The 25,290-nt window shown below is 33.9% G+C and overlaps 1 protein-coding gene across 1 annotated transcript in view; it reads right to left on the bottom strand.

Moving 5' to 3' along the window:
* HFM1 (helicase for meiosis 1) overlaps positions 1 to 25,290 on the bottom strand; it is a 135,822-nt gene that overhangs the window by 48,794 nt on the left and 61,738 nt on the right. Inside the window, exons 21-29 of the mRNA XM_060142486.1 lie at positions 23,911 to 24,017; positions 23,768 to 23,815; positions 9,299 to 9,396; positions 9,089 to 9,217; positions 3,287 to 3,372; positions 2,743 to 2,826; positions 2,462 to 2,619; positions 890 to 993; positions 285 to 419 (exon numbers count right to left, since the gene is read on the bottom strand). Of these exons, the coding sequence (XP_059998469.1) occupies positions 285 to 419; positions 890 to 993; positions 2,462 to 2,619; positions 2,743 to 2,826; positions 3,287 to 3,372; positions 9,089 to 9,217; positions 9,299 to 9,396; positions 23,768 to 23,815; positions 23,911 to 24,017 (949 nt within the window). The remainder of the gene's footprint in view (positions 1 to 284; positions 420 to 889; positions 994 to 2,461; positions 2,620 to 2,742; positions 2,827 to 3,286; positions 3,373 to 9,088; positions 9,218 to 9,298; positions 9,397 to 23,767; positions 23,816 to 23,910; positions 24,018 to 25,290) is intronic.

Raw genomic sequence — 25,290 nt, 5'->3', positions numbered from 1 at the left:
ACTTGCTCTCCCCCTGACATGGCCATAAGAATGGAGTGGATATGAAAAGGGGGAAATGTATACAAAAAACTAGTCAAATAATTCTTTGCTCCAAAAATCACCCCAATTTTGACAAATATTAACACTAAGAATTCCTACTGTACATTATTAATGCAATTATTAGAAAGTCTAAACATCTAATTCCACAGTATCCACAATCTGAATGAAGCAGTACTATACTGATGATACTACCCTCAGCCATATCTTTGCTTTAATGCAAAACAGGACTAAATACAGCTATTTACCTTTACTGGGCCCTGCTATTGAATGTTTAAAATGGGACATCTCTGTTTCTGGTGTTTTTCGCATAAGTATTTGATTTCCAAATCTCTTGGGTCCTAAGTAAAAGACTGTAAATTTCTGGTGTATATCAAGTCCAACTGAAAAAAGAAAAAAAAAAAAGCATACAAATGCTTATTTAAGTCATATAAATCCACACATGAGACCATGTGTTTTTATACCTGCTATATTTTATACCTTTTTGAACTGGAAAGTCTAACAAGTCCAGGAAATAGAGATGTTTTAAAGATACTTTAAAAAGTATAACAAATGAAAATTTATACATCTGTCATAAAAATAAAAATCAATGTTCCTACAGAAATTGAAATTTATCTTAAAAAATAAAATGTCTATAAATGAACAGATAAAATTTTAATTTTATTATCCTAGTCTCTGCCATCTTTTACATATCCAAATATATGAAGCTTCCTTTAAAATTATTCATTTTACTTAAATAAATTATTTTTACACAATATCATTTATGTTGCTTTTCTGTTTTACATAAAGGAAATAATTTTTAAATGCTATCATATTTTTTACATTCATGTCTTCATTACTTCAATGAACTTACCATATTCAGAACTAATTAGATTTACGCTAAGATCTTCAGATTTAAGAGCTCGCCTCACATCAATCTTTTTAGCCCAATTTCCAGCTTTTAGCAAAACAGAATCCCTGAAAAAGAGTAATGCATCATTTAATAGTGATCTTGAACACTAAATGAAATGAAATACTAAATTAATGTTCAAGGGCTAACTGATCCTAAGATAGGTCCTATCTGGTAGTAAACTGAAGTGAGACTGAAAACTACCTTCCCCAAGTTCTGAGAATAGGGAAATGGAGTGTCAATGGAGCTACCGTTACCATAATTTTCTTAACTATATGTTCACCCAACAGCTGGTTCTAAGTTGCACTGAATCATTTCAGGCCTGCTTGAATATATAATTGCTATCAATAACCTATGACCTTGACCTTAAATCACTACCACTTTAAAATGGCTATACATAAGTTACATGGATTTGTGAGAACTTCAACAGTATTTTTTTAAATGATATGAAATACTCTGTATCTAATAACACAACACCAGCAACCAATTTTGTGATTGAACTTATTTTAGCCTCCTATAGTCAAGGCTGTCATTAGATTTAGTTGTCACAGAGAATAAAGATTTGTATAATTATATATTCTCTGTAAGTGTATCATGGCTAGTTGCAGGAGAGTAATTATCAGTGAAAAGGATATCCTTATCAGTCACTGCAGTCCCATTAGGAACCTTGCACAGGATGTTTTAGGAAGCCATATTCTAGTACACTGGCAAAAATTAGGAGATTCCCATTTCAGAATCACTGCCATCCTGAACTTACAGGTACAGTTATATGCTAGGAGCATAGGCTCTGGAGTAAGAATGCTTGGCTTCAAAACTAGTTTTTGCTGTAAACTACCTATATAACCTTGGTCTCAAATTTCTCCTCTATAAAGTATATATAATGATAGCACCTATCTCATACAAAGACTAAACAATTCAATACCTGGAACCTACTAAGTGCTCAAAAAATATTAGCTGTAGCTACAACTATTATCTTTAGAGTTTGTTTATGACATCCTGGGAGAAAATATCAATATGCAATAGTATTAGAAAAAAGGCTGAAGTAAAATTATAGAATGACATGCTAGAGAACTAGATATAAGGCAAGGTACCTCCTTTATCTATTGGATCTGGTTGCCTGGATCCTACAATGGCGGTAGTAGTTTGTTAGATTTTAATTTGGAAATAGAAGATATATTTTGAAGTAAGTAGGAGGAAGATTGCACTCAAAGAGTAGTAAGGTCATGAATGATAGGAGAAAAGCAACAAAATAAGAAAGTTCAGCAACAGTGAATTAGAGCTACTCCTAAAGGTCATCTATTACTTGTTTCAAACCATGGTGACAGACTTTACACTTTGTTCATTTGAGTACTAAATATTATCTAAACCAACAGACTCAATATTAGTATCTTCTTTAATAGACAAACTATCCCGTTATAGAATCAGGAAAATGTAATTTAATTGATCCCACCATGATTTTATTACTCTTTTCCTCAGCAGAATTTTTCTTTTATAGTATATGCTTAGAAATAAAACAAATAGAAATTTCACACTTACATAATTTTGTGCTTAGAAACCAGTTGATTATCTGCATCACCTATGATTAAGGTAACGTAGTGGGAATCTGGTGCTGTTCTTTTAGTTTGTAGCTGTTCAAAATTTCTTAATATAACAGTCACTAATATTTCTGCCATGGTATCACTATATCTTGCAATCTTTAAAAAAGGATAGGCATAAAAAGTGTTAAAAATAACCTTACTACTCATACTCACCTCCAAGTCAGCTATGGGTAGCTTTATTCCTGAAAATCAAAATATATGAAAATAGAAAATATTTACCTGTTCCACTTCAAGTTCATATTTTGGTAGATACATCACTGTTTCTTTTATCTGAGTTCCAAAAGGGGGATGTCTATTTAAAATCTAAAACATATTTATGTCATTATGTTCTTATTACAACACTAAAAACTCTTTTAGTAAAATATTTTTTAGAGTCAATAGTTTTAACGTGCTTATTAGCTAAAATCTTAAGTTAAAAATATATATGACTGGGCTTCCCTGGTGGCGCAGTGGTTGAGAGTCCGCCTGCCGAAGCAGGGGACACGGGTTCGTGCCCCGGTCAGGGAAGATCCCACGTGCCACGGAGCGGCTGGGCCCGTGAGCCATGGCCGCTGAGCCTGCGCGTCCAGAGCCTGTGCTCCACAACGGGAGAGGCCACAACAGCTAGAGGCCCACATATCGAAAAAAAAAAAAAAAACACATATATATATATGTATGACTATGAGAGGGAAATCATTTTTTGGCAGAAATAAAGATACAAAAGTCAGGCTTTAGAATTTATACAGAATTCAGGTAACATTAGGAATAAGTAAATATTAAATACCAGTTCAAGTTTCCTTGCATCTGTTTCTTCTATCTTTTTAAAGGTAGTCAAACCTGCATTTACCATAGCATTTGATAATGTTACACCTGTGGAAAATTAATCAAATAGTTTTTAAACAATCCACTTAAAACTAAATCTACACTTAAATATTTAACAACTACATTAGTAAAAAAGAAAAATTTAAAGAGCCAGACTAATGACTTATTTTTAAAGTTGTTAAAAAATGTTCTCAATTGGATTAATTGGACTGCGATGTTATTTGATTGTTCATATTTATTTTTTCAAACTCAAATAAAACACTCATGTGCTTTATAAAAGAAAGAGGAATTCTTTGGTCCACATGATGTCTCAACCCTTAGTTTTACCTTATGTCATAGAGCAAGTAGCAAGAAACATCTATGGTTATACTCATGTTTTTAAAAAAGGCAACATTATTCAGGGATGCGAATATTGTTTCATGAAGCTATGGCTCTCTGAGCATTTCTGTCTTGAAATGAGTTCATGGTAGGTTTATGTTGAACTTTTAAAGAAACAGGAACTCAAGAAATTGAGTTCTCTGTTTCTGTACTAATTCAGATAATTTTACTCTTCTGCCTAAAATTTCCAATGCCTTTCCATTGCATTTAGAATAAAATGGCAATTTCCTTACTATGGCCAAACTCCCTTACCTATATGACTTGAACACAGCCTACCTCTCCCATTTAATTTCCTACCATTCCTCTCTTGCTATTCTCCAGCCACACCGGCTTTAATTTTGCTCCTTAAATACATCAAGTGCTCTTCCATCTTTGGACATTCTCTGTTTCTTCATGCTTTGAGAAACTATAATTTTTAATTCTTACACTCATATGAATGATTTTAACCAAACCCCAAAATAGAAGATATTGTCAGATGCATAAAATCCTAAACTAGTACCACCTTGTTTAAGGCACACATATTACTGATGAGGGTATGATACTCCTTTCCTTACTCATATCTTTAACTATTCCTGGGAATTTCTCTTACTCAATCTTTAGACACAACTCCTAGTATTCTTAATTCCTTAATGTTCATTTCCATTTTCCCTTATAACCTTTCCTGATTTTTAATTTTTAGTTTATAAACATTGTTGAAAATCAATTTGCATTCATTATTTTTTCCTGGTGCTCAGTAAGAACTTAGATTTACTTTTTTGTTTGGATTCTCTCACTTTTCTATTACATGAATTTTGCTGGTCAATATTTGTTTCTTTTTGTTCAGCTGTACTAAGTGTGAAAAACATGTTCGTGTTCAATAATTTGGAAGGGATAGAATGCAACTGATGCCCAGACTGACAATATTCTAGAAAGTCAGAAAGACTGGCTTCTTCCAGTATAGTGAAATTTTATTAATCAATTTTTATGGATAATTCATACTTTTCTTAATCATTCTGCTACTGATGGACATTTAAGATTATGTGATTATAAACAATGTTTATATTTGTATCCATGTGGAAATATTTCTATAAATTTAATTGCTAAAGTGAAATTGCTGTTTTAAAGAGATTGTGCATTTTAATTGGTAGATATCATGAGACTTAGGCTCCAACCAACACTGCATGAGAATGTTCATAACCTTATACTATCTCCACTACAGGACTTTTAATTTTTGCTCATTTGGTGAGTGAATATAGTTTCCTTTGGATTTATTTATTTATTTTTACAATTTTACTGACTGAAGTATAATTCACATACAATATACTTGACATGTGATTTTGTGTGTTTATGTATGTGTGTGTATGAGAAACTATCACCACAACCAAGCTAATAAACATTACCATTGCCTCTAAAAGTTTCCTTGTGCCACTTTGTAATTCTTCGCTACCTCTTCTGTCCCCTCCCCACACAGTCCCCAAGCAACCACTGATCTGCTTTCTATCACTATTGTATTTTCTAGTCTTTTATTTAAATGGAATTAAATAGTTTTCTTTTTAGTCTGGCTTCTACTCTGTATAATTATTGTAAGATTCATCCATGTTGTTGTTTGTATCAACACTTCATGCCTTTTTATTACTGAGTATATATATCCATACTATGGGATATACCACAATTTATTTTCCATTTGTGTGTTCATGGATATTTAGGCTGTTTTCAAATGTCTTCGTTATTAGAATTGTGTGTCTACATGCTTTTATTTCTTTTGGGTACTTAAGCATGAAAGGGCCGGTTGCATGGTAGGTTTATGTTGAACTTTTAAAGAAACAATCAAATGGTTTTCCAAAGTGGTTGTAACATTTTACATTCCCACAGTGAGAGTTCCAGTTGAACCATATCCTCTGCAGCACTCTGTCAAGTTTTAATTATTTTAGTGGCGACTTCCCTGGTGGCGCAGTGGTTAAGAATCCACCTGCCAACGCTAGGGGACACGATTTCGATCCCTGGTCCGGGAAGATCCCACATGCCACAGAACAACTAAGCCCATGTGCCACAACTACTGAGCCTGCTCTCTAGAGCCCATGAGCCACAACTACTGAAGCCTGCACGCCACAAATACTGAGGACTGTGTGCCCTAGAGCCCACATGCTGCAACTGAGCCCACGTGCCGCAACTACTGAAGCCCACGCGCTGCAACTACTGAAGCCCATGTTCCTAGAGCCTGTGCTCCGTAACAAGAGAAGCCACCGCAATGAGAACCCCATGCACCACAACAAAGAGTAGCCCCTGCTCGCCATGACTAGAGAAAGCCTGCACACAGCCAAAAATAAATTTTAAAAAAAAAGAAAAATTAATTATTTTAGTGGATGTGTACTGGTATTGCGTTGTCATTTTAATTTGCATTTCTCTAATGACTAATGATGTTGAACACCTTCTCAGGTGCTTATTTGCCATATACATATCTTCTTTGGTGATGTGTCTGTTTGAATCTTTTGCTTATTGTTTTACTCAGTGGTTTGTCTTATTATTGAGTTATAAGAATTTTTTATACATTCTAGGTACAAGTCCTCCATCAGTTATATGTTTTGCAAATATTTTCTTCCAGTTTGGTGGCTTGTTTTCTCCTCCTCCTCCTTCTTTAATAGTATTCTATGAAAAGCAAAAGTTTTAAGTTTTGATTAAATCCACTTTTTTTCTTTTATATAGTTCGTGCTTTTGTGTTGTATCTAAGAAATTCTTTGCCAAATCCAAGATCACCTGCTGACTTTGAAGGTAGAGGAAGAGGGCTATGATCAAGGAATCAAGTATTCTCTAGAAGTTGAAGGCAGGAAAATGGATTCATCCCTAGTGTTTCTAGAAAGGAAAACAGCCTTGCCGAACCTTGATTTTATCTCAGTGAGAACCACATCAGATTTCTAATCTACAGAACTTTAAGATAATAAATTTGTGTTGTTTTAAGCCACAAAGTTTGTGGTAATTTGTTACAATGGCAATAGAAAACTAATATAGCATAGTTTTTCTAATTTTAGTTTCTGATTTTCCTTACTAGTATGTAGAAATAAAGTTAATTTTTATATATTGACCTTACATCCTTCAACCATGCTAAACCTTTCCTACCTTCCATGGAATTTTTTACATAGATGATCATGTGATCATGTATGAATAAAAACATTTTTACTTCTTTCCTTTCCAATCTGTATGCTTTTAGTTTCGTTTTCTTGCTTTACTGTACTGGTTAGAACCCCTAGTACAATGTGTACTGGAAGTAGTTACAGTCAGCATCCTTTTTGTTCCTGATCTTAGAAGGAAAGCATTCAGTCTCTCACTATTAAATACGATGTTAGCTGTAGGTTTTTCATAGAGGTCCTTTATCAATTTGAGAAATTTCCTTCTATTTTAAATTTGTTGAGAGTTTTAATTAGAAATGGATTTTGGATCTTGTCAACTTTTTTGGGCATTATTGAGATGATCATATGGTCTATTTTAGTTTGTTAATATGAGGAATTACACTGATTGACATCAAGTGGTAAACTAATCTTGTATTGCTAGAATAAACCACATTTGGCCATGATATGTTAGCCCCTTTATCTATCATTGTGTTCAATTTGTTAAAAGTTTATAAAGAATTACTGCATTTATATTACTGAGGGATATCTTTTTTATATTACTGAGGTCTGTCTTTCTTGAATGTCTTTGTCAGGTTGTGATAACAAGGCAATGTTGGCCTCATAGAATGAGTTGGGAAGTATTACCCCCCCTTTTAAATTTTCTGAAAATGTCTGTGTAGAACTGATATTGCTTCTTATTTAAATGTTCAGTAGAATTCACCAGTGTAAACTTCTGTGCCTGGGATTTTCTTTGTAAGGTTTTAAACTACAAATTTAATTTCTTTAATAAATATAAGCCTACTCATGTTGTCTATTTCTTCTTGAGTGGACTCTTGACAGTTTGTGTTTTTTAAGGAATTTTCCCATTTCATCAAAGTTGTGGCATTTATTGACATTAGATGTTTATAGCATTCCCTTTCTATCATTTTGCCATCTATAAGATCCATAGTTATATCTCACATTTTTGTTTTTGGAAATTTGTGTCTTTTCTCTTCATTGCTTGATCAGTCTGACTAGAGTGTTATCAATTTCATTGATATTTCAAAATAATCACCTTTTTGTTTTGTTGATTTTTTTGTTTTCAATTTATTTATGCTCTTTTAAAATTATTTCTTTCCTTCTGCCCACTTTGGGTTTAATTTGTTCTTTTTCTCATCTTATCACATGGAAACTGAAATCACTCTAGAGAACTTTCTACTTTTCTAATATAAGTGTTTTAGTGCTATACTATTAATAATCATTTTATATAATTTCAAATTTTTCTGTAAGTTGAAATCTCCTAAATATTGTATGTAACCTTCTTCCCAATTCAGAACTCTTATCTCTGTGGGATGGGCGTGGCATTTGGTTTGCCAGGACTTATGTATTGATAGGAAGGTGAGCCTTTAATCAGGAATCTCTCTTCTACTTTGACCTTGCTTTCACCAGTCAATCTCCACCTTCACCCCAGTTCCCAGGACTGGTCAGCTCTCTGACTGATTTCCCCCACCGATTTCAAACTTCAAGGAAATACAAAGTAGTACTTCCTCACAAAATAGCTGGAGATCTTTGTTCTAAGGAATAATTAGACAATCCTCAGTGACCCATTACCTAATTTTTTAATGTCCCCAAGATGCATACAAAATTATAAAGCTAATAAGACTGTCAGCCATGAAATAACTCTCTTTTTGGAGTTCTAGCTATCTAAGAAGGAACAGGGTCACAAAGCCAAAGACACCAAAGTGAAAAATTCCAAAGTGCTTTAGGCATATCCCAGTCTTTGTAAATGGCACCGTGTAGAGTTTTTCAGTTCACATCCTGAGCTAGATCCCAACAGACAGGAAAGAAACCTGTCTATAGAATCTCTATGAAAATCATTACTAATATTGAAATGTTATTGAAAAAAGAGAAAAAGTTAAGATATAAATAAGTGACAATTTTCTGTAATGAATTAGGAATGACCAGGACTGCTAGCTCTGTACCTTGTCATTGAGATCAAAACAAAACAGTCATAAAAGTAGAAGAGAGAACAACACACAGTTACCTAATTACTAAAACAAAATTTCACTCTTGGTTTGAGAACAAATTTAAAAATAAGAACATTAATTTTTATTAGGTTTCCAAATTGATTTCAAATAGAATCCTTTAAGCATAAGCAAATGAAAATCAGATTTTCAAGAGAAGGAAAGTATAGTAACTTATTTAGGCCCATAAACACATTTTTCCTTAAAGGTCTATAACCATCTTAGAACAATTTTTCTAACAGTGAAATACAAAATAAATTGCAGACATTGACACATTGCCTACCTGTATTCAGTACCTACCGATTTTTTCCAGCTGTTTGGATACATGCAGAGAGTTTTCCCAAAGTTTACATCTAAAACACTTTGCTAAAATCAAACTGTTCAACAGTACAGCAAACTTTTCTTGAATAGCCATAAAATCTGACAACCCTAAAAAAAAGTTTCCAATATTAAATCTAGTATACTATTTTACTGGAAAAATATTGAAAATCCATTAATCCTATAACATACATCTTGTAATTCGTGAGCCATTTCTGAAAATCTTCGAAGTATCTTGCGTCAAAGCAAAGTCTTGTATGGGAATGCATCCTAGCTGAGCCTGAATAAGACTGAGGAAAGAAGAAATTTTATTATTTCTTTTTAAAAATTACTATCTCACAGTGTTTGACATCAGTGACTGAAGTATCTCTTCTTAAAATTCCTCTCTGCCTTGATTTCTGTGACACTACATGACTCTGCATCTTGTATCATCATTATTGCAAGTAATTGTTGACTTCCTCTTCCCAGCCTCTAAAAGGTCAGTTCTCATTTTTCTACTCTTCTTTATTCACTCAACCTCTCTTTCTCTCAAATATCTCATTTCTTCTCAAGATTTTTGTTATAATCTCTAGATTGATAAATTTCAAATGATCACAGGGCACTTGCACTTTGACTGTTTTTTTCATCTCAACACATCTAAAATTTGTTATCATATTCTTCTCCAGTGCAGCTGACTTTGGGCTTTACTATATATAGGTATTATAGAAAACAACATAATTTATATAATCACCATATATTTATTAAGTACCTATTGAGTAAAAAGCATACTGTTAGGTGATAAAATTCTGTTCAACATTTGAAGGTTGGTAGCTTATTAGTTGATTATTAGCAACAAGCAGTTGCTTGGCTACAAAATTTGAGGGGTGGAAAGAGGGGAGAAAAGAAGTTACCGTCTATTGTGCCTACTATCTCCCAGGTCTTTGCTACCTCTTTCGTCTGTTTACTTATCTAACTGGACCTTGATATGCAAATCCCCCTATGATTCTAACTAAAATTATTAGACTTGTATTACTCTCTGGGGGGATCTCTTGTAAGACCAAAAACAGGTACACAAAGAGAAAGGGTAGAATAGTTATATTTTATGGTTTAGTTTTAGCAAACAATATATGAAAATAGAAAGAAGCAACTAACTTCACAGAATGGGTGCATACAGCTGAAACTACAGAATGATTACTTCTTTTGGCTATAATATATGCTTCTGAAAATTATTTTATATCATCTACTTAGAAATGATTGTATACCCCATGTTCATAGCAACATTATTTACAATCGCCGAAGTATGGAAGCAACCTAAGTGTCCATCAACAGATGAATGGATAAAGAAGATGTGAGATACATATATATATATATACACACATATACACATATATATACACAGTGGAATACTACCCAGCCATAAAAAAGAATGAAATTTTGCCATTTGCAGCAACATGGATGGACCTGGAGGGCATTATACTAAGTGAAATAAGTCAGAGAAAGACAAGTACTATATGATATCACTTATATGTGTAATCTAAAAAATACAACAGGGGCTTCCCTGGTGGCGCAGTGGTTGAGAGTCCGCCTGCCGATGCAGGGGACACGGGTTCGTGTGCCGGTCTGGGAAGATCCCACATGCCGCGGAGCGGCTGAGCCCATGAGCCATAGCCGCTGAGCCTGCGTGTCCGAGGCCTGTGCTCCGCAACGGGAGAGGCCACAACAGTGAGAGGCCCGCGTCCCACAAAAAAAATTAAAAAATAAAAAAATAAAAAATAAAATAAAAAATACAACAAACTAATGAATAAAGCAAAAAAAGAAGCAGACTCACAGATATAGATAACAAATTAATGGTTACCCATGGGAAGAGGGAAGGGGGAGGGGCAATACAAGGGTGGGGAAATATAGGATTATTATGGGATTATATGAAATCATGTGTGTGAAACTTCTGAAAATTCTAAAGCACTAAAAAATTTAAAGAATATTTCATTCAATTAAAAAAACATATCTCACAACCTATTAGCATTAAGATTAGCATTAAAGAAAGTTGGAAACTAAAAAAAAAGGAAAGAAAGAAATGGTTATAAAGTTACATGGTTTGTTAACAAAGAAGGAACTGATGGGAAAATGTGGATGGGGTGCTTTCAAGTGCTGGATAAATAAAACTTCTTGTGAAACTATTCTGGAATGCACAAATGAAGAATATATACAAAATTATAGAGTAAAAATAAGACTTTTGAGGTAATATTTATGTTTAACATCAATATACCTTAAAAAATAGTACACTTTTCAACATCATACTTCTCTGTCAGAAACTTTACCACAAAAAGCAGTATGTAAGAGAAGAACAAACCTGACTCCATATTGGATCTATTCCTTTAGCTCTAACCTTTGTGCTCTGTTGCCCATACTTAGTCATGCTGGCTCTGAACCTTTGTAAAAATGTTGCCTATGGCTTCAAATATACATAATAGCCCTTTCTCAATGCTCTGCCTCCTAGGTTTGACCTTTAAAAGTATAACATGTTTACATTCATGTAGAGATAAAAAGTTGCAGAACAGAAAATAATGATTGTTGATTGTCATGTTGGAGGTTTACAGGAACATTGGGACCAAACCTACGTGGACAGCTGCAAGAACAAAGGATTCTGGCACCAAGAAGTCTGCAACAACAACCAGCTACACCCTCTCCCCTTTTAGTATAAAAGAAGCCTGAATTCTAACTCGGGTAAGATGGTTCTTTGGGACATGAGTCCACCATCTTCTTGGTCTGCTAGCTTTCCAAATAAGTGGCTTTTCCTTGCCCCAACACCTCTCGTTTTACTGTCCTGTCATGCGGCGAGCAGTACAAGCTTGAACTTGGTAACAATAAGCAGGAATGGAAGGGAGACCAGGGATTTATTCTAGTAGGTACAGAACCTTGGCAGGGCTGTCTGTCTCTCTCCACCAGATAAGGCCAGCCTGAGCTTATCCTCAGTAGAAGTAAAAGTCTCACAGCCTCAGGTAAGATGGCACCTCTGCCATCTCAACTAATGGGGTCAGACTTGCATGATAGTTATGTATGACTAAATCAGGGTTATTGTAAGGATTAAATGAAATAAAGTAATGATGCAATTTGAATTAGGTTCAACCATGACCAGACTATAGAGGCTTAAATATAAATGGTTTATTCTCTCATGTAAAAGAACTCCAGAGTTAGGCAGTCTAGGGCTTGGTATGGTAGTCCAACAAGTCACCAGAGACCTAGGATCCTACTATATTTCTATTCTGCCATGTATGGCTTCCATTCTCAGGCCATCTCATGGTCTAAGATGACTGTTGGATCTCCAGCCATTACACATTCACTCCATACAACATGTTGGAGGAAGTGGTGGAAGACAACAATTGATGCCCTTTTTACCACCTGACTCCATTTCCTTTAAGCAGCCTTCTAGGAAGACTTACATCTTCTGCCTACATCTTGTTAATTGGACAAACTTAGACACAGGGCCCTATTTAGGTACAAAGTTGACTGGGAAATGTAATCTTTTCCCTGTGAAGGTAAGATAAATATTGGACAGTAAGCTAGCAGTTTCTGCCATAGGTATGTACAAGTATACCACATTTTATTGCACTTCACTTCATTGCACTTTGCCGATATTGTGGGGCTTTTGCAAATTGAAGGTTTATGGCAACCCTGCAGCAAGCAAGTCTATCAGCACCATTTTTCCAGCAGCATTTGCTCATTTCATGTCTCTGTGTCATATTTTGTTAAGTGCTGAAATATTTCAAGCCTTTTCATTATTATTATATTTGTCATGGTGATCTGTGATCAGTGATCTTTGATGTTACTGTTGTAATTGTTTTGAATTTTTAAATTAAGGTATGTACACTGTGTTTTTGACAGTGCCACTACACACTTAACAGACTATAGTCTAGTGTAAAGATAACTTTTATATGCACTGGACTGGGAAACCAAAAAAACTGTGTGACTTGCTTTATTGAGATAGTCATGTCATTGTGGTGGTCTGGAACTGAACGCACAATATTTCCAAGGTATGCCTGTAAAGCATCTAATGCAGTGCTTGGAACACAGCAAATATTCAAGAAATGGTTATTACTATTATTATTATCAATGGTTGAGCCATTTATGACCTGCTCTCAGCTTCCACAGTTAGCCAACTAATAAAAATGATACCAGAACTTCCCAAAAGACTTCTGTATACTGGCCAACTTAGTAAAGGAAGGTATAGAAAGAGTAGAAATCCTTCATATGAAGATAAGTTAAAGGTGTACTATAAAGCTGTACAACTCTCTTGAGAGGAGAAAAAGTTATTCTGAAGTCATCTTTCTCTGCCTAAACATAGAATAAGAATGCCCAAAGAATCAAATGAGAGAAAAAAATCAAGATGGCACATGGAGCCTTCTATACATATAACTCCTCTTTAAATTCCATAAAATGATGGACAACTATATAGGTGTGTTTTTGTGTGTTAGTCTCTATCCATAAAACTACAGGAAAGCAAGAAAGCATGCCATTGGTGGGCCAGAAAGTTGAATGTTAGAAATCATATCTATGAAAAAGATCAAATCTATGAGAAAAACAAAACCGGAGATTATCCATAGTACATGCAGAAGAATTAATAGATCAAGAAGGAGAGAGGGTCCTAGGGTATTTGTTGGCGCAATTCACTGGAATGCTGTATTCTGAGCAGGTAGTTTAGTCTACCCCTGTCACTCTCTCTCATTTGTGGAAAACATTAAGCAGTTGTGGTATGTATTGAGAGGCTAAAGTAGGGAGTGTAGACACTGAGGCCAGAGAGGCAGGACAGTTCTCCAGGTAGGAACGAAAACCCCAGTAGAAGTAGAAAGACTTTACTCTTAAATTGCAAGGTATTTCCACACTTTTATGGGAGTCAATCTAATTACTTCTCCACAATCATTAGAGATAGTAACAGAATAGGTAGGCAAAAACATATTTACAAATGCAAAAGCAAACAATGAAGAACTACCTAACATTTGAGAAAAAAATTTAAAAAGACACACAATATTAATAAATGAAATAACAATTGAGGAAACAGAGTTAAGTGCACAGAAAAAGAGTTTCAAAATAAGCATAATTGATTTATATAATTAAAATTTTTTTCAGAGAGATTAGAAATACCATGTATAACATTTCTCCAAAAAAGACATACAGATGGCCAAGAAGCACATGAAAAGCTGCTCAACATCACTAATTATTAGAGAAATGCAAATCAAAACTACAATGAGGTATTACCTCACACCAGTTAGAATGGGCTTCATCAGAAAATCTACAAACAACAAATGGTGGAGAGGGTGTGGAGAAAAGGGAACCCTCTTGCAGTGTTGGTGGGAATGTAAATTGATACAGCCACTATGGAGAACAGTATGGAGGTTTCTTAAAAAACTAAAAATAGAATTACCATATGACCCAGCAATCACACTACTGGGCATATACCCAAAGAAAACCATAATTCAAAAAGACACATGCACCCCAATGTTCATTGCAGCACTATTTACAATAGCCAGGTCATGGAAGCAATCTAAATGCCCATCAACAGATGAATGGATAAAGAAGATGTGGTCCATGTATACAATGGACTATTAGCCATAAAAAGGAATGAAACTGGGTCATTTGTAGAGGTGTGGATGGATCTAGAGACTGTCATACAGAGTGAAGTAAGTTAGAAAGAGAAAAACATCGTATATTAACGCATGTATGTGGAACCTAGAAAAATGGTACAGATGAACCGGTTTGCAGGGCAGAAATTGAGACACAGATGTAGAGAACAAACGTATGGACACCTAGGGGGGAAAACAGTGGGGGGTGGGGGTGAGGGTGTGATGAATTGGGAGATTGGGATTGACATGTATACACTGATGTGTATAAAATTGATGACTAATAAGAACCTGCTGTGTAAAAAAATTAATTAAATTAAAAAATTTTCTTTTTAATTTTAAAAAAAAAGAAAGAAAGAAACTTATTTCTTAACCCTGTCCTTACTGTTAATCTTACTCATGCAATTTGTTTTGTATTGCTATCAGAATAAACTTTTAAAATCACACACACACAGAAAAAGAAATACCATGTATATTTTAGAAAGCCAAGCAGAGATACAGTAAAATACAAATTTTATCAGTTATTTCCTTTGTAATGTTGTAGGAGCTTTCAAAATATCAATGCTTTAAAATTTCACCTAAAATTCTTTGAAGAATTCTAATAAATCCCTGATATGCTTTAATGCAAAAAAACAAAAAAATTTATCACTGAAAAAACTCAATAGATAAAGCTGAAGAGCAAATTAGTGAGATGGCTAACTGAGCTAAGACATTCTCCTAAAAGCCAAGCATAAACAGATAAAAAATATGAAAGGATAAGTATAATATGTGGAGGAGATGGTCAGAAGTTCCAACATTCATCCAGCAGGAATTCCAGAAGGAGTGAACAGAGAGAATAGAGAAGAAATAATTAAATTATAGAAGAAAATTTCCCAGAGCTGAAGAAAGATACAAGTCTACATATTAAGAGGGTCCACAGAATGCTGTGCAAAATAAAGAATAAAGACACACGCAGACTTTCTGGTGAATTTCCTAAATCAGATAAAGAAAAAAGTTATTAATAAAGAACTGAAAACATGGGGACTTCCCTGGTGGTGCAGTGGTTAAGAATCCACCTGCCAATGCAGGGGACATAGGTTTGAGCCCTGGTCCAGGAAGATCCCTCATGCCGCGGAGTAACTAAGCCTGTGCACCACAACTACTAAGCCTGCGCTCTAGAGCCCACGAGCCACAACTACTGAGCCCATGTGCTGCAACTACTGAAGCCCGCATGCCTAGAGACTGTGCTCTGCAACAAAAGAAGCCACTGCAATGAGAAGCCTGCGCACCGCAAGGAAGAGTAGCCCACTCGCCAGAACTAGAGAAAGCCTGCATGCAGCAAAGAAGACCCAACACAGCCATAAATTAATTAATTATTTTTTTAAAAAAGTACTGAAAACAGATTAGATCACCAACAATGGATACAAGAAGAGCAGTATAAACATCTGAAGAATGATTTAGCCAAACATTCAAATGATAGGGCAAAATACATTTCAGGCTTACAAAGACTCAGAAGGACTCAGAAAATTATTTGAGAATGTATCCAAAAAAAATAAATTATATATCTAAGGAAAAGGAAGATAGAGATTTTAAAAAGCAGAAAATAAGCAAAGCAATCAGTAAAAAAAGAAATTAGGTTAAGTCTACAATTTTTAATGCACAGTAAAATATTTTAAATTTAACAATCTGGAACTAAAATCCAAGATGATCTGAACATGGGAGACGGCAAGAGGAAATTGAAAATATGATAAAAGTTTTATCTCATATGGGAAGTTTTTAAATGTTCATTTTCTATAGACATTGGTTAAAAACATATAAAATTTTAAAAGAAGAGCTAGTTAGAAGAACAAAAACAAACGAAACTTGACATATCCAAAAAGAGGCAGAAAAGGCAAAAGAAATAAGTGAGGAAAAAAAAAACAAGCAATAATCGTGCAAATTAGAAAACATACAATAAGATTAAGTCCAAACACAGTATCCTCAGGGGATACATTTCAAGATTCCCCAGTGGATGTCTGAAACCAAAGATAGTATGAAACTCTACATATACTGTTTTTTCCTATACATACCCAGGATAAAGTTGAACTTATAAATTAGGCACACTAAAAGTTAACAACAATAACTAATAATATAATAGAACAATTAATAGTGTTAATAAATGTCATGTGAGTGTGGTCTCTATCTCTCTCAGAATATGCTATTGTACAAATATAATGCCTTTTCCATCTTAACTAAACACTTGACATGCACTGTGGCTGTAACTTTTGCAGCTTGAGGTGCGACAGCAAAACCAGCATGAAATTTCTTTTTCCTTCTTTACAGTTTCCTTTCTTTTTCTTTCTTCACAATTTCACAGGTAGAAGACTCATTCGTACTGTAGATCTTAGCAACCTCAGCATATTAACCTCTTATTAACCAGCATAGCAACCTCTAAATTATTAAATCTAGAACCTATTAAATCTAGAACTTTCACCTTTTCACTTAAAGGAAGGACTTGACAGCTTCTCTTTGGCATATCTGAATTGTCAGCATCACTACTCTTGCGCTTTGGAGCTGTCAACTTTAATAATGTATTATTATTATAAAATAATGTATTATTTATAAACTTGCTTTATAGCAAAAGCAAGTTTATTGAGGAAGAGCCAAAAGAACTGCAATTCAGGATATGCAAACTATGGCAAAGCATAGGCAAATCAAGAGAAAAAGGAATTTGCTTTACAGGGAAAAGGGGGGAGATAGGAGGGGCTGTGAAAACCAGAGTCCATTGGAGGAAGCTGGTAGTACAAAGTATGGAGGCTTCTCATTAGTCGGGCTGGTACAGTCTCCAACTGGCTGGGCTGTCAGGGCAGAGAGAAGTTTTCTTTTTCCTGCTGGATAGTAAAGTAGAGGGATTTTCCTATCAGAGAGGTAGGTGTACACCTCTTTCTGCTTGGAGCAATTGATGATGCATGGCAGAGTGTGAGAGCTTCCCCTACAGGTCTGTCCTGATTCCAATTTTAGCTGAGGTTCCTTTAATTCCACAGGGCCATTGTTAAGTAAAATAAGGGTTAGTTGAACACAAGCACTGCAATATGGCAACTGTCATCTGATAACTGAGATGGGTACTAAGTGAAGAACAGGCAGGATACACTGGACAAAGGGATGATTCATGTCCCAGGTGGGACAGAGCACAACGAAGTGAGATTTTAAACTTATGAATTGCTACTCAGAACAGTGCACAATTTTAAACTTATGAATTGTTTATTTCTGGAATTTTCCATTTAATATTTTCGGACCACAGTTGACCACTGGTAACTGAAACCGTGGAAAGCGAAACCATGGATAAGGGGGGGGACTACTGTAATTATAATAAATGTGAATGAACTTATTCTCAATTAAAAGAATTCTGAGATCAGGTAAAAAGAAAAGTGATAAAATCTAACTATATTCAATCTATACAAATTATAAAACAATATGAAAACGTTAAGAAGAAAAAGATTAAATGATATACTAAATAAAACAAGTATGGCAATATTATTAATAGTAGACAAAACGGAATTAAAAGCAAAAAGTATTCAATAGGACAGTTAGTTGACTCATCTAACCTGCCTCTTTCCATCAGCAGAAACGACAAGACAGGACAAGAAAGGCAACATGGACAAACGGGCCAATAGGCCTGTAGTACCTAACAAATGTGTAAATACACAGGTTAAGTACAACTCCTTTTATGTACAATCCTAAGAAGACAATTTCCTTATGATTTGTTCCTTTATTGTATAATCCATCCTATACTTTTATAGTCATTTCCACAAGTCACAGCTGATCAGACAATATGTCACTCTTCTGTTTACTGTGTACTTGTTCCTTTTCTGTTTGCTTTTCCAAATATATTGGTGGTATATATATATTCCCTTGAACTATCTGACATTACATCTTTAGATCCATCATATAATCTGGCTATATTTTCAATATATTTTCCTCTTCCAATACAATAAATTACTCTCTTGATTAATAAAACTTTACATGAAAAATGAGTGATATTTCACTTTGAGTAACACAATTAGCAAACTCTTCCTAATGGCAAAATATGCAATTTAGTGCCTAAGGAACACATCATTCATTTATCCATTTACCATCCACATGGAATAATGATAAAAATTAACCATGTATTAAGCCACAAGTAAAACCACAATATCTATCATAAAGCAGAACTCTAACAGGCCACATTCTCTAATTACAATCCAATAAAATTAGAAATTAACAATAAAAGAATGACAATTTTTAAAAAGTATTACTTTAAAAATTTTAAACATAATTTTAAATAATTCTTAAGAGGAAACTAAAACTGAAGTTACAAACTATTTAGAAAGAATAGCAATAGATTTAGAAAATCTATAGAACAATGTCAAAGTGGTATTCACTGGAAAATTTGTAGTCTTACATATTTTATAGAAAATTTAAAAAAATAATAAATGGAGAAAAATACAATTTAAAAGATTACAAAAAGAAGTAGAAGGAAAAAAATAAAGACAAAATGGGAAATTAATGAAATAAAAAATAATAGAAAGTAAAGATTAAAAATGTAAAATTAATAGGACTATTAAACATGATCAATAAGTCAAAAATAAATGGCTTGAAAAGATCAAAATATAGAAACCTCTAGCAAATCTGATTAAGAAAAAAGGAGACGATACAAATAATATTAGATATTAGAAAAGACATTATATATTTAGAGGAAATTTTTAACTTATTAGAGGACAAAATACTTTATGCCATAAAAACTGACAAGCTGGGTGAAATGAATAGCTCAGGAACATATAAAGTAAGAAAAATTGATTCAAAAAAAGTTAGTAACCCTGCAAAGAACAAAAAATGAAAGAAATTGTAGAGAAACCCAACTTTTAGATCCAGAGACAATGGTGAGCTAAAATGGATTGCTCGCTCTTCTCTCCGAATTCAAATCTGTTTTTACAAATAAGTGAGAAGGAGGTTAATGGATTCCACAATCGAATCCAAAAAGTGTGAGAAATTCCCCAGTGGTGAAACACTGGAAACTTGACAATTAAAAACAGTAAAAAGACGAAGATGTCTGCTCTCTCTAAAACTAGAGAACATATACTAAAGTTTCTATCTACAAGAAGTTAAGAAAAATAGAGTTGCAACTATTAGAAATCGAGAGATAAAACTATCACTATTTACAGATAATATGATTGTCTATCTAGGTAATCCCAGCAAACCAACTAAAGGACAACTCATACTATTAAGAGAGTTCAGTGAGATAGCCAGATAAAACAATCAAAATTTTAAAAATTGATAGCTTTCCTATATACCATCAATAACTGACCATAAAATGCAATGGTATGCAATGTAAAGAAGGACTCACAATATCAAACTCCATAAAATACCAAGAAATAAACCTATCAAGAAATATAAAACCTAAATGATGAGTTATAAAATATCACAGAAAGACATAAAGATCTGAATAGATGGAGAGAGATACCATATTCCTAGATAGAAAGATTTCAGAACTGTTAAAGGAAGAATTCTTCCACAAACTAATCTATAAAGCCAATTTCAATAGGACTTTTTATAAATCTTGACAAACTGATTCTAAATTTCACAGGGAGGAAAAATGCAGGAATATCCAAAAACATTTTTTAAATAACAGTAAGAACAGACTTGCCTTACCAGATAACAAAATATGCAATAAAAGAATAGCAAGTAAAACAATGTGGTATTGTCACGGCAACAAAATAAACAGGCTAACAGTAAGTGTCCAGAATCAGATCCTTAGGAATTTAGTTTATGAGAAGGTGGCATTCCAAATCAATAGGCAAAGAGAGAAAGACAACATAGTTATCAAACACTCCTGACTATCTTTCAGGGACAAAATATAATTAAATTCTTAACATACCACATATAAAAATTAACTCCAGATGCCTATGAAAAGCCTTTAGGTAAAAATAAAATGATTTTAAAGTATTAGAAGAAACGATAGAAAAAGTCCTATGATCTTAGGATGTGTGGCAGAGACTGCTTTACCTACCCAACATTCATTCTTTATTTCCTTATTAATAGCAGAATCCTAATTTTAATATAGGCACACTATCACCAAGACATTTCCCAGTCTCTTTTGTACTTAGCTGTATTAGGTGAGAAAGGGTTATCTGGGACTTCCAAGAAACCTACTGAAAAGAGAGAGGATATTCAAGTGTAATGGCTGAAGCTCTAGTAGTAATTTTGGACAATGAGGTGACCTTGAAATAGAAGTCATGTGTGGGATAGCAGAGCAGAAAGATAGGAACATAGTATTCATGACACCTTGAAGCCACTATATCTACCTTAGACTATCTACCTTGAGTTGTATGTTCTGTGAGAGAAAAGTAGCCTATTTTGTTGAATCTACTGTTAATTCATTTTATTACCATTTTATGTAGTTGAACCTAATCTTAAGAAATACAGGATGAAAAAAAAAAAAAGAAATACAGGATGGAAAAGGCCTTCCTAAGTAAGCAAGACACAAAACCTAGAAGTCATAAGGAAATGACTGACATGCATGATTTTATAACAATTTAAAGTTTCTGTATAAAACCAAATAATATGTATATTCCCTCCTAATAATTAGGGATTTGAAAAGTTTAAAATTTTTCACTCATTAGATTGACAAAAGTTCAAGATAAAAAAACAAGTATTGGGAGGATTTATGGAAATGGTCATTCTTTTTACACTGTGGGTGGGAACTGTAAATAAGGTAAGCTTTTTAGAAGGCAATTTGGCATTAAATATTAAATCTTTTCATATATATACCTTTTCACCCAGAAATTCTTGAAAAATACGGTGTAAATAAAAGGAAGTTCATTTCAGCACTATTTGTAATAGCAAAAGTTTGTAAGCCATCTAACTCTTCATCAGTAAAGGAGTGGTTAAAATTTACAATATGTTCATACTATGGAATACACTGCTATTAAAACACACATTGGGGGCTTCCCTGGTGGCGCAGTGGTTGAGAGTCTGCCTGCCGATGTGGGGGACGCGGGTTCGTGTCCCGGTCCGGGAAGATCCCATGTGCCGCGGAGCAGCTGGGCCCGTGAGCCATGGCCGCTGAGCCTGTGCGTCCGGAGCCTGTGCTCCGCAATGGGGGACGCCACAACAGTGAGAGGCCCGCGTATGGCAAAAAAAAAAAACAACAACACACACACACACACATTGGTATCAAAATAAATGAGGTTGATGTGTATGTACTGATATAGAAGAACTTCATGACAGGAGCAATAATTATAGTATGACCTTTTTTATATGTAGACAGAACATATGTTTATCAGCCCATATATATGTACGAAATAAATAGAAAGGAAATTGGAAGGACCCACAGCAAACTACTGATAACAGTTACTTCTGGGGGTCAAGGGAGACCTGACTTTTTGCTTTATAAATTTTATTTTTGAATCTTTAAAAATGAATCCATGCGTTACTTATATAATAAGAAGAAACAAACAAATGTGAAAAGAAATCACTGACTTGGAAATACACCCTATAAGTTCATTGAAAAATACCAAATAAAGAAAACAGAGCTAGTGCTTAAGATGAAAGACCCAGGAATTATGAAAAATTAAAAAACAGCCTTAAAGGGCAGAAAGGTGAAGGATAAAATTTTAAAATTAAAAGGATTAACACCTACCTGAAAAAGAACTGATCTGAAATTCAGCAAAGTAACAGGAATATGAGAGAGACATAAAAGTGGTAACTATTAGCCATCATCACCCACCAAAAGACTGTACATTTTGGATTAAGAAAATACCCCACACACATTCACTCTTCCTAGCCACACTCAAGTAGTTGCATAAAGGTGAGAAATTATAATGGGAAGTTAAATTATGATACATATAAAAACAATTATAAAGTCATCAATTTTAAAATCTGACAGTCCCAGTGAAAAGAATGTATGACCCAATCTAGGGTAAGGTAAATGAAAGCGTTAAAATCGCAAATAGAGTGTTCCCAACAAGGTGCTTGTGGAAAAATACCTTGATTTAATTTGACTCAGTAGTTGATACAACAGAGTATATTGAAAAAAACATTGTGAGAATCAAGAGATCTAGATTCTAGTTCTAGATCAGCCCCCAGTATAGCAACATAGCCTCGAGCAAGTCACAACTTTTCTAGGCATCACTTACTTCATTTGTAAAATGAGAGGACCTGGGTACAGGATCTCTAAGTTCTGTATGATCTCTAAGGATATTTAAATTTCTAAAGAAATATATCTAAGAAACAGAACATTAACTTCTGTTGTCCAAGCTGTAGATCTGCCTGATGAGTTGTACACAGCAGTGGAAGTTTGTTTATGAGATGCCATGGTATTTGGGAGATAAAATTCAATGAGACGTTAGGAAGTATCCCAGAGAACGAGTGACCTCCTTTAGCTAAGGAGAAAAAGGAAATTCTTTGGCCAACTGGTTTTATTGAGCCACATAAAAAAAATCATTTTTACCTGAAATGATCTAAATCAAATGGTTTAACACTAAGACCTAAATACTCAGAAAACCAAGCACTTGGCACCATTTGTGATTGGAAACTGGGTAAAGTCATTACAATACAATGTAACTTTAGTTTACTCTTCCAGCTACTACTCCTCTATACAAACTTCCCTTTCCTGGGAGAATAGTCATCCCATTGTCACAAAAACATTCCTTCACTGATATCATTGCATTTAGTATGTCTTTCCCAGAATACCACTATCATTCAATAGACATTTACTGTATGTGTTTTCATACTGTCCATTATTTTTATACACATGGTTCTCATTCAAGCCTACTTGAAAGTTCCTGTGGATGAGAAGCATATCTTCTTCTATTGTCTAACTTCCCTCAACAGATTACACTCTCAACATTTGTTGATTTAAAAATTCACAAATTATCTCTTTTAATTGAAGTCTGAGTTTTGGGAAATTAATTTCACACCTACATTCTGACTCCTCATTCTTATGTAAATATGTTCTTTTTTGTATTAAGGAAAAGAAATTTAAAATAAGTTTAAAAAAAAAACCTTCATAAATATGAATCAGGGACAGGTAATCAGTATTTTAAGACATTTAACAATTGATTTTCTTTACCAATTTACTTTCATTTCTCTTGTTTTAATTCTTCCTCCCATTGGAAATCTGTAAATAAACAAGGCAAAACTTTTATTATTATTATTTATTTTAACTGAATGAAACCTTTTTAAAATTACTTAAAACATATTTAATTTCTGTACCTGATAGTTATCCGATTTGGATCTTTGTTCAAAGTATTCAGTGTTTTCTTTTCATTTGTTCTTAATTGTATATCTAGAAATTCCTTGCAGCTGGCTACCATTGTGACCTATAAAATTTCAGCATTTGTTCATTTAGTTATGTCCATTCTTTACTTCTTTTCTCTCATTTATTTTTTCTGTATTTATTTATTTTTAATGCTGCCTTGAGACATCACGTTTAGCATAATAGAGTTAAAAACCTGCCTTATGCATTTTGCTTCTTTAAGGATTCATTCATTCACTAACGAAAGTTTACGAACACTTGTTATATGTCAGACACTGTGTTACACACTGGGGCTATATCAGTAAGATTGTAAAGATTAACAAGATAAAATTTAAAATATTCAGCGTAGCACCTAACACATAATAAGCACTCAATAAATGAAGATTTCATTACTATCGCTATTACTACTGTTATATTATTATTTACCCTTCTATAGTTTGCAAATTATTATTCCTATTGAGGATTATTTTGTAATGAAAACAATGCGTAGGTATTAAGAAATCTGTATTCTAGAGCTTAATTCTGTCAAATGACTCTGCTTTGGTTTTTCACACCTGTAAAATGAAACTAACACCCTTTCTAATTCTCTTTCACACTTACTGAACTCAAAATCAGATGAGTTAATGTTAACATTAGGGAGTTTCTATTCTTGATTTCTTCTCAGTTAAGAATAATATTCAACACAACATTGTAAATCAACTATACTTCAATAAAAAAATAAATTTAAAAAGAATAATATTTACATGAAAATACAAGCCTTCTATTCATCAATTTTAATGCAATTTTTAGTATAATAATCTTATCACAATAATCAACTTAAATATTTTAAATAAAAATAAATAGTTTGGATTTGACAATAAATATAAATGTCATGTTTCATGTTCATATCCCCAGTAATGGAAGAAAGGACCAATACAGTTACCAGGTGCCAAAAACATGACTATGGTTCTATTCACTGCTACAGCTACAAAGTTGCCCCCACTGGTGATATCTTAGTATAGCCTGTTTTTACTCCCATCTTCTCCAAAATCAGTTCTTTTTCCTGGTCTATCACCAATACTATTCTCTTTCTACTGTTATCATTATTCTGATGCAAAGGATTTAGGGAAGAGTTGCAAGTAGGAGGCACATGCGTCCCTCAGTGTCCCTCATTCATGGCAGACTTTCCTAATATACCATGCCACACCATCTTGGAATCTTTCTCAGCGCATTCTTTCTCAACATATTACACTTGGTAACCACTACCAAGGTAATCAGCATTACCACATAAGTTGAAAGGCAGTTGCCATCCTGACTTTGGGTATGTATATGAATTTTCTTAGCCCTAACACAGAGAT

This window comes from Lagenorhynchus albirostris, chromosome 2 (genome assembly GCF_949774975.1).
Source record: "Lagenorhynchus albirostris chromosome 2, mLagAlb1.1, whole genome shotgun sequence".
Taxonomy (NCBI): Eukaryota; Metazoa; Chordata; class Mammalia; order Artiodactyla; family Delphinidae; genus Lagenorhynchus; species Lagenorhynchus albirostris.
Note: the sequence above shows the minus strand (reverse complement) of the source record. Positions and strands in the feature narration are given on the sequence as shown.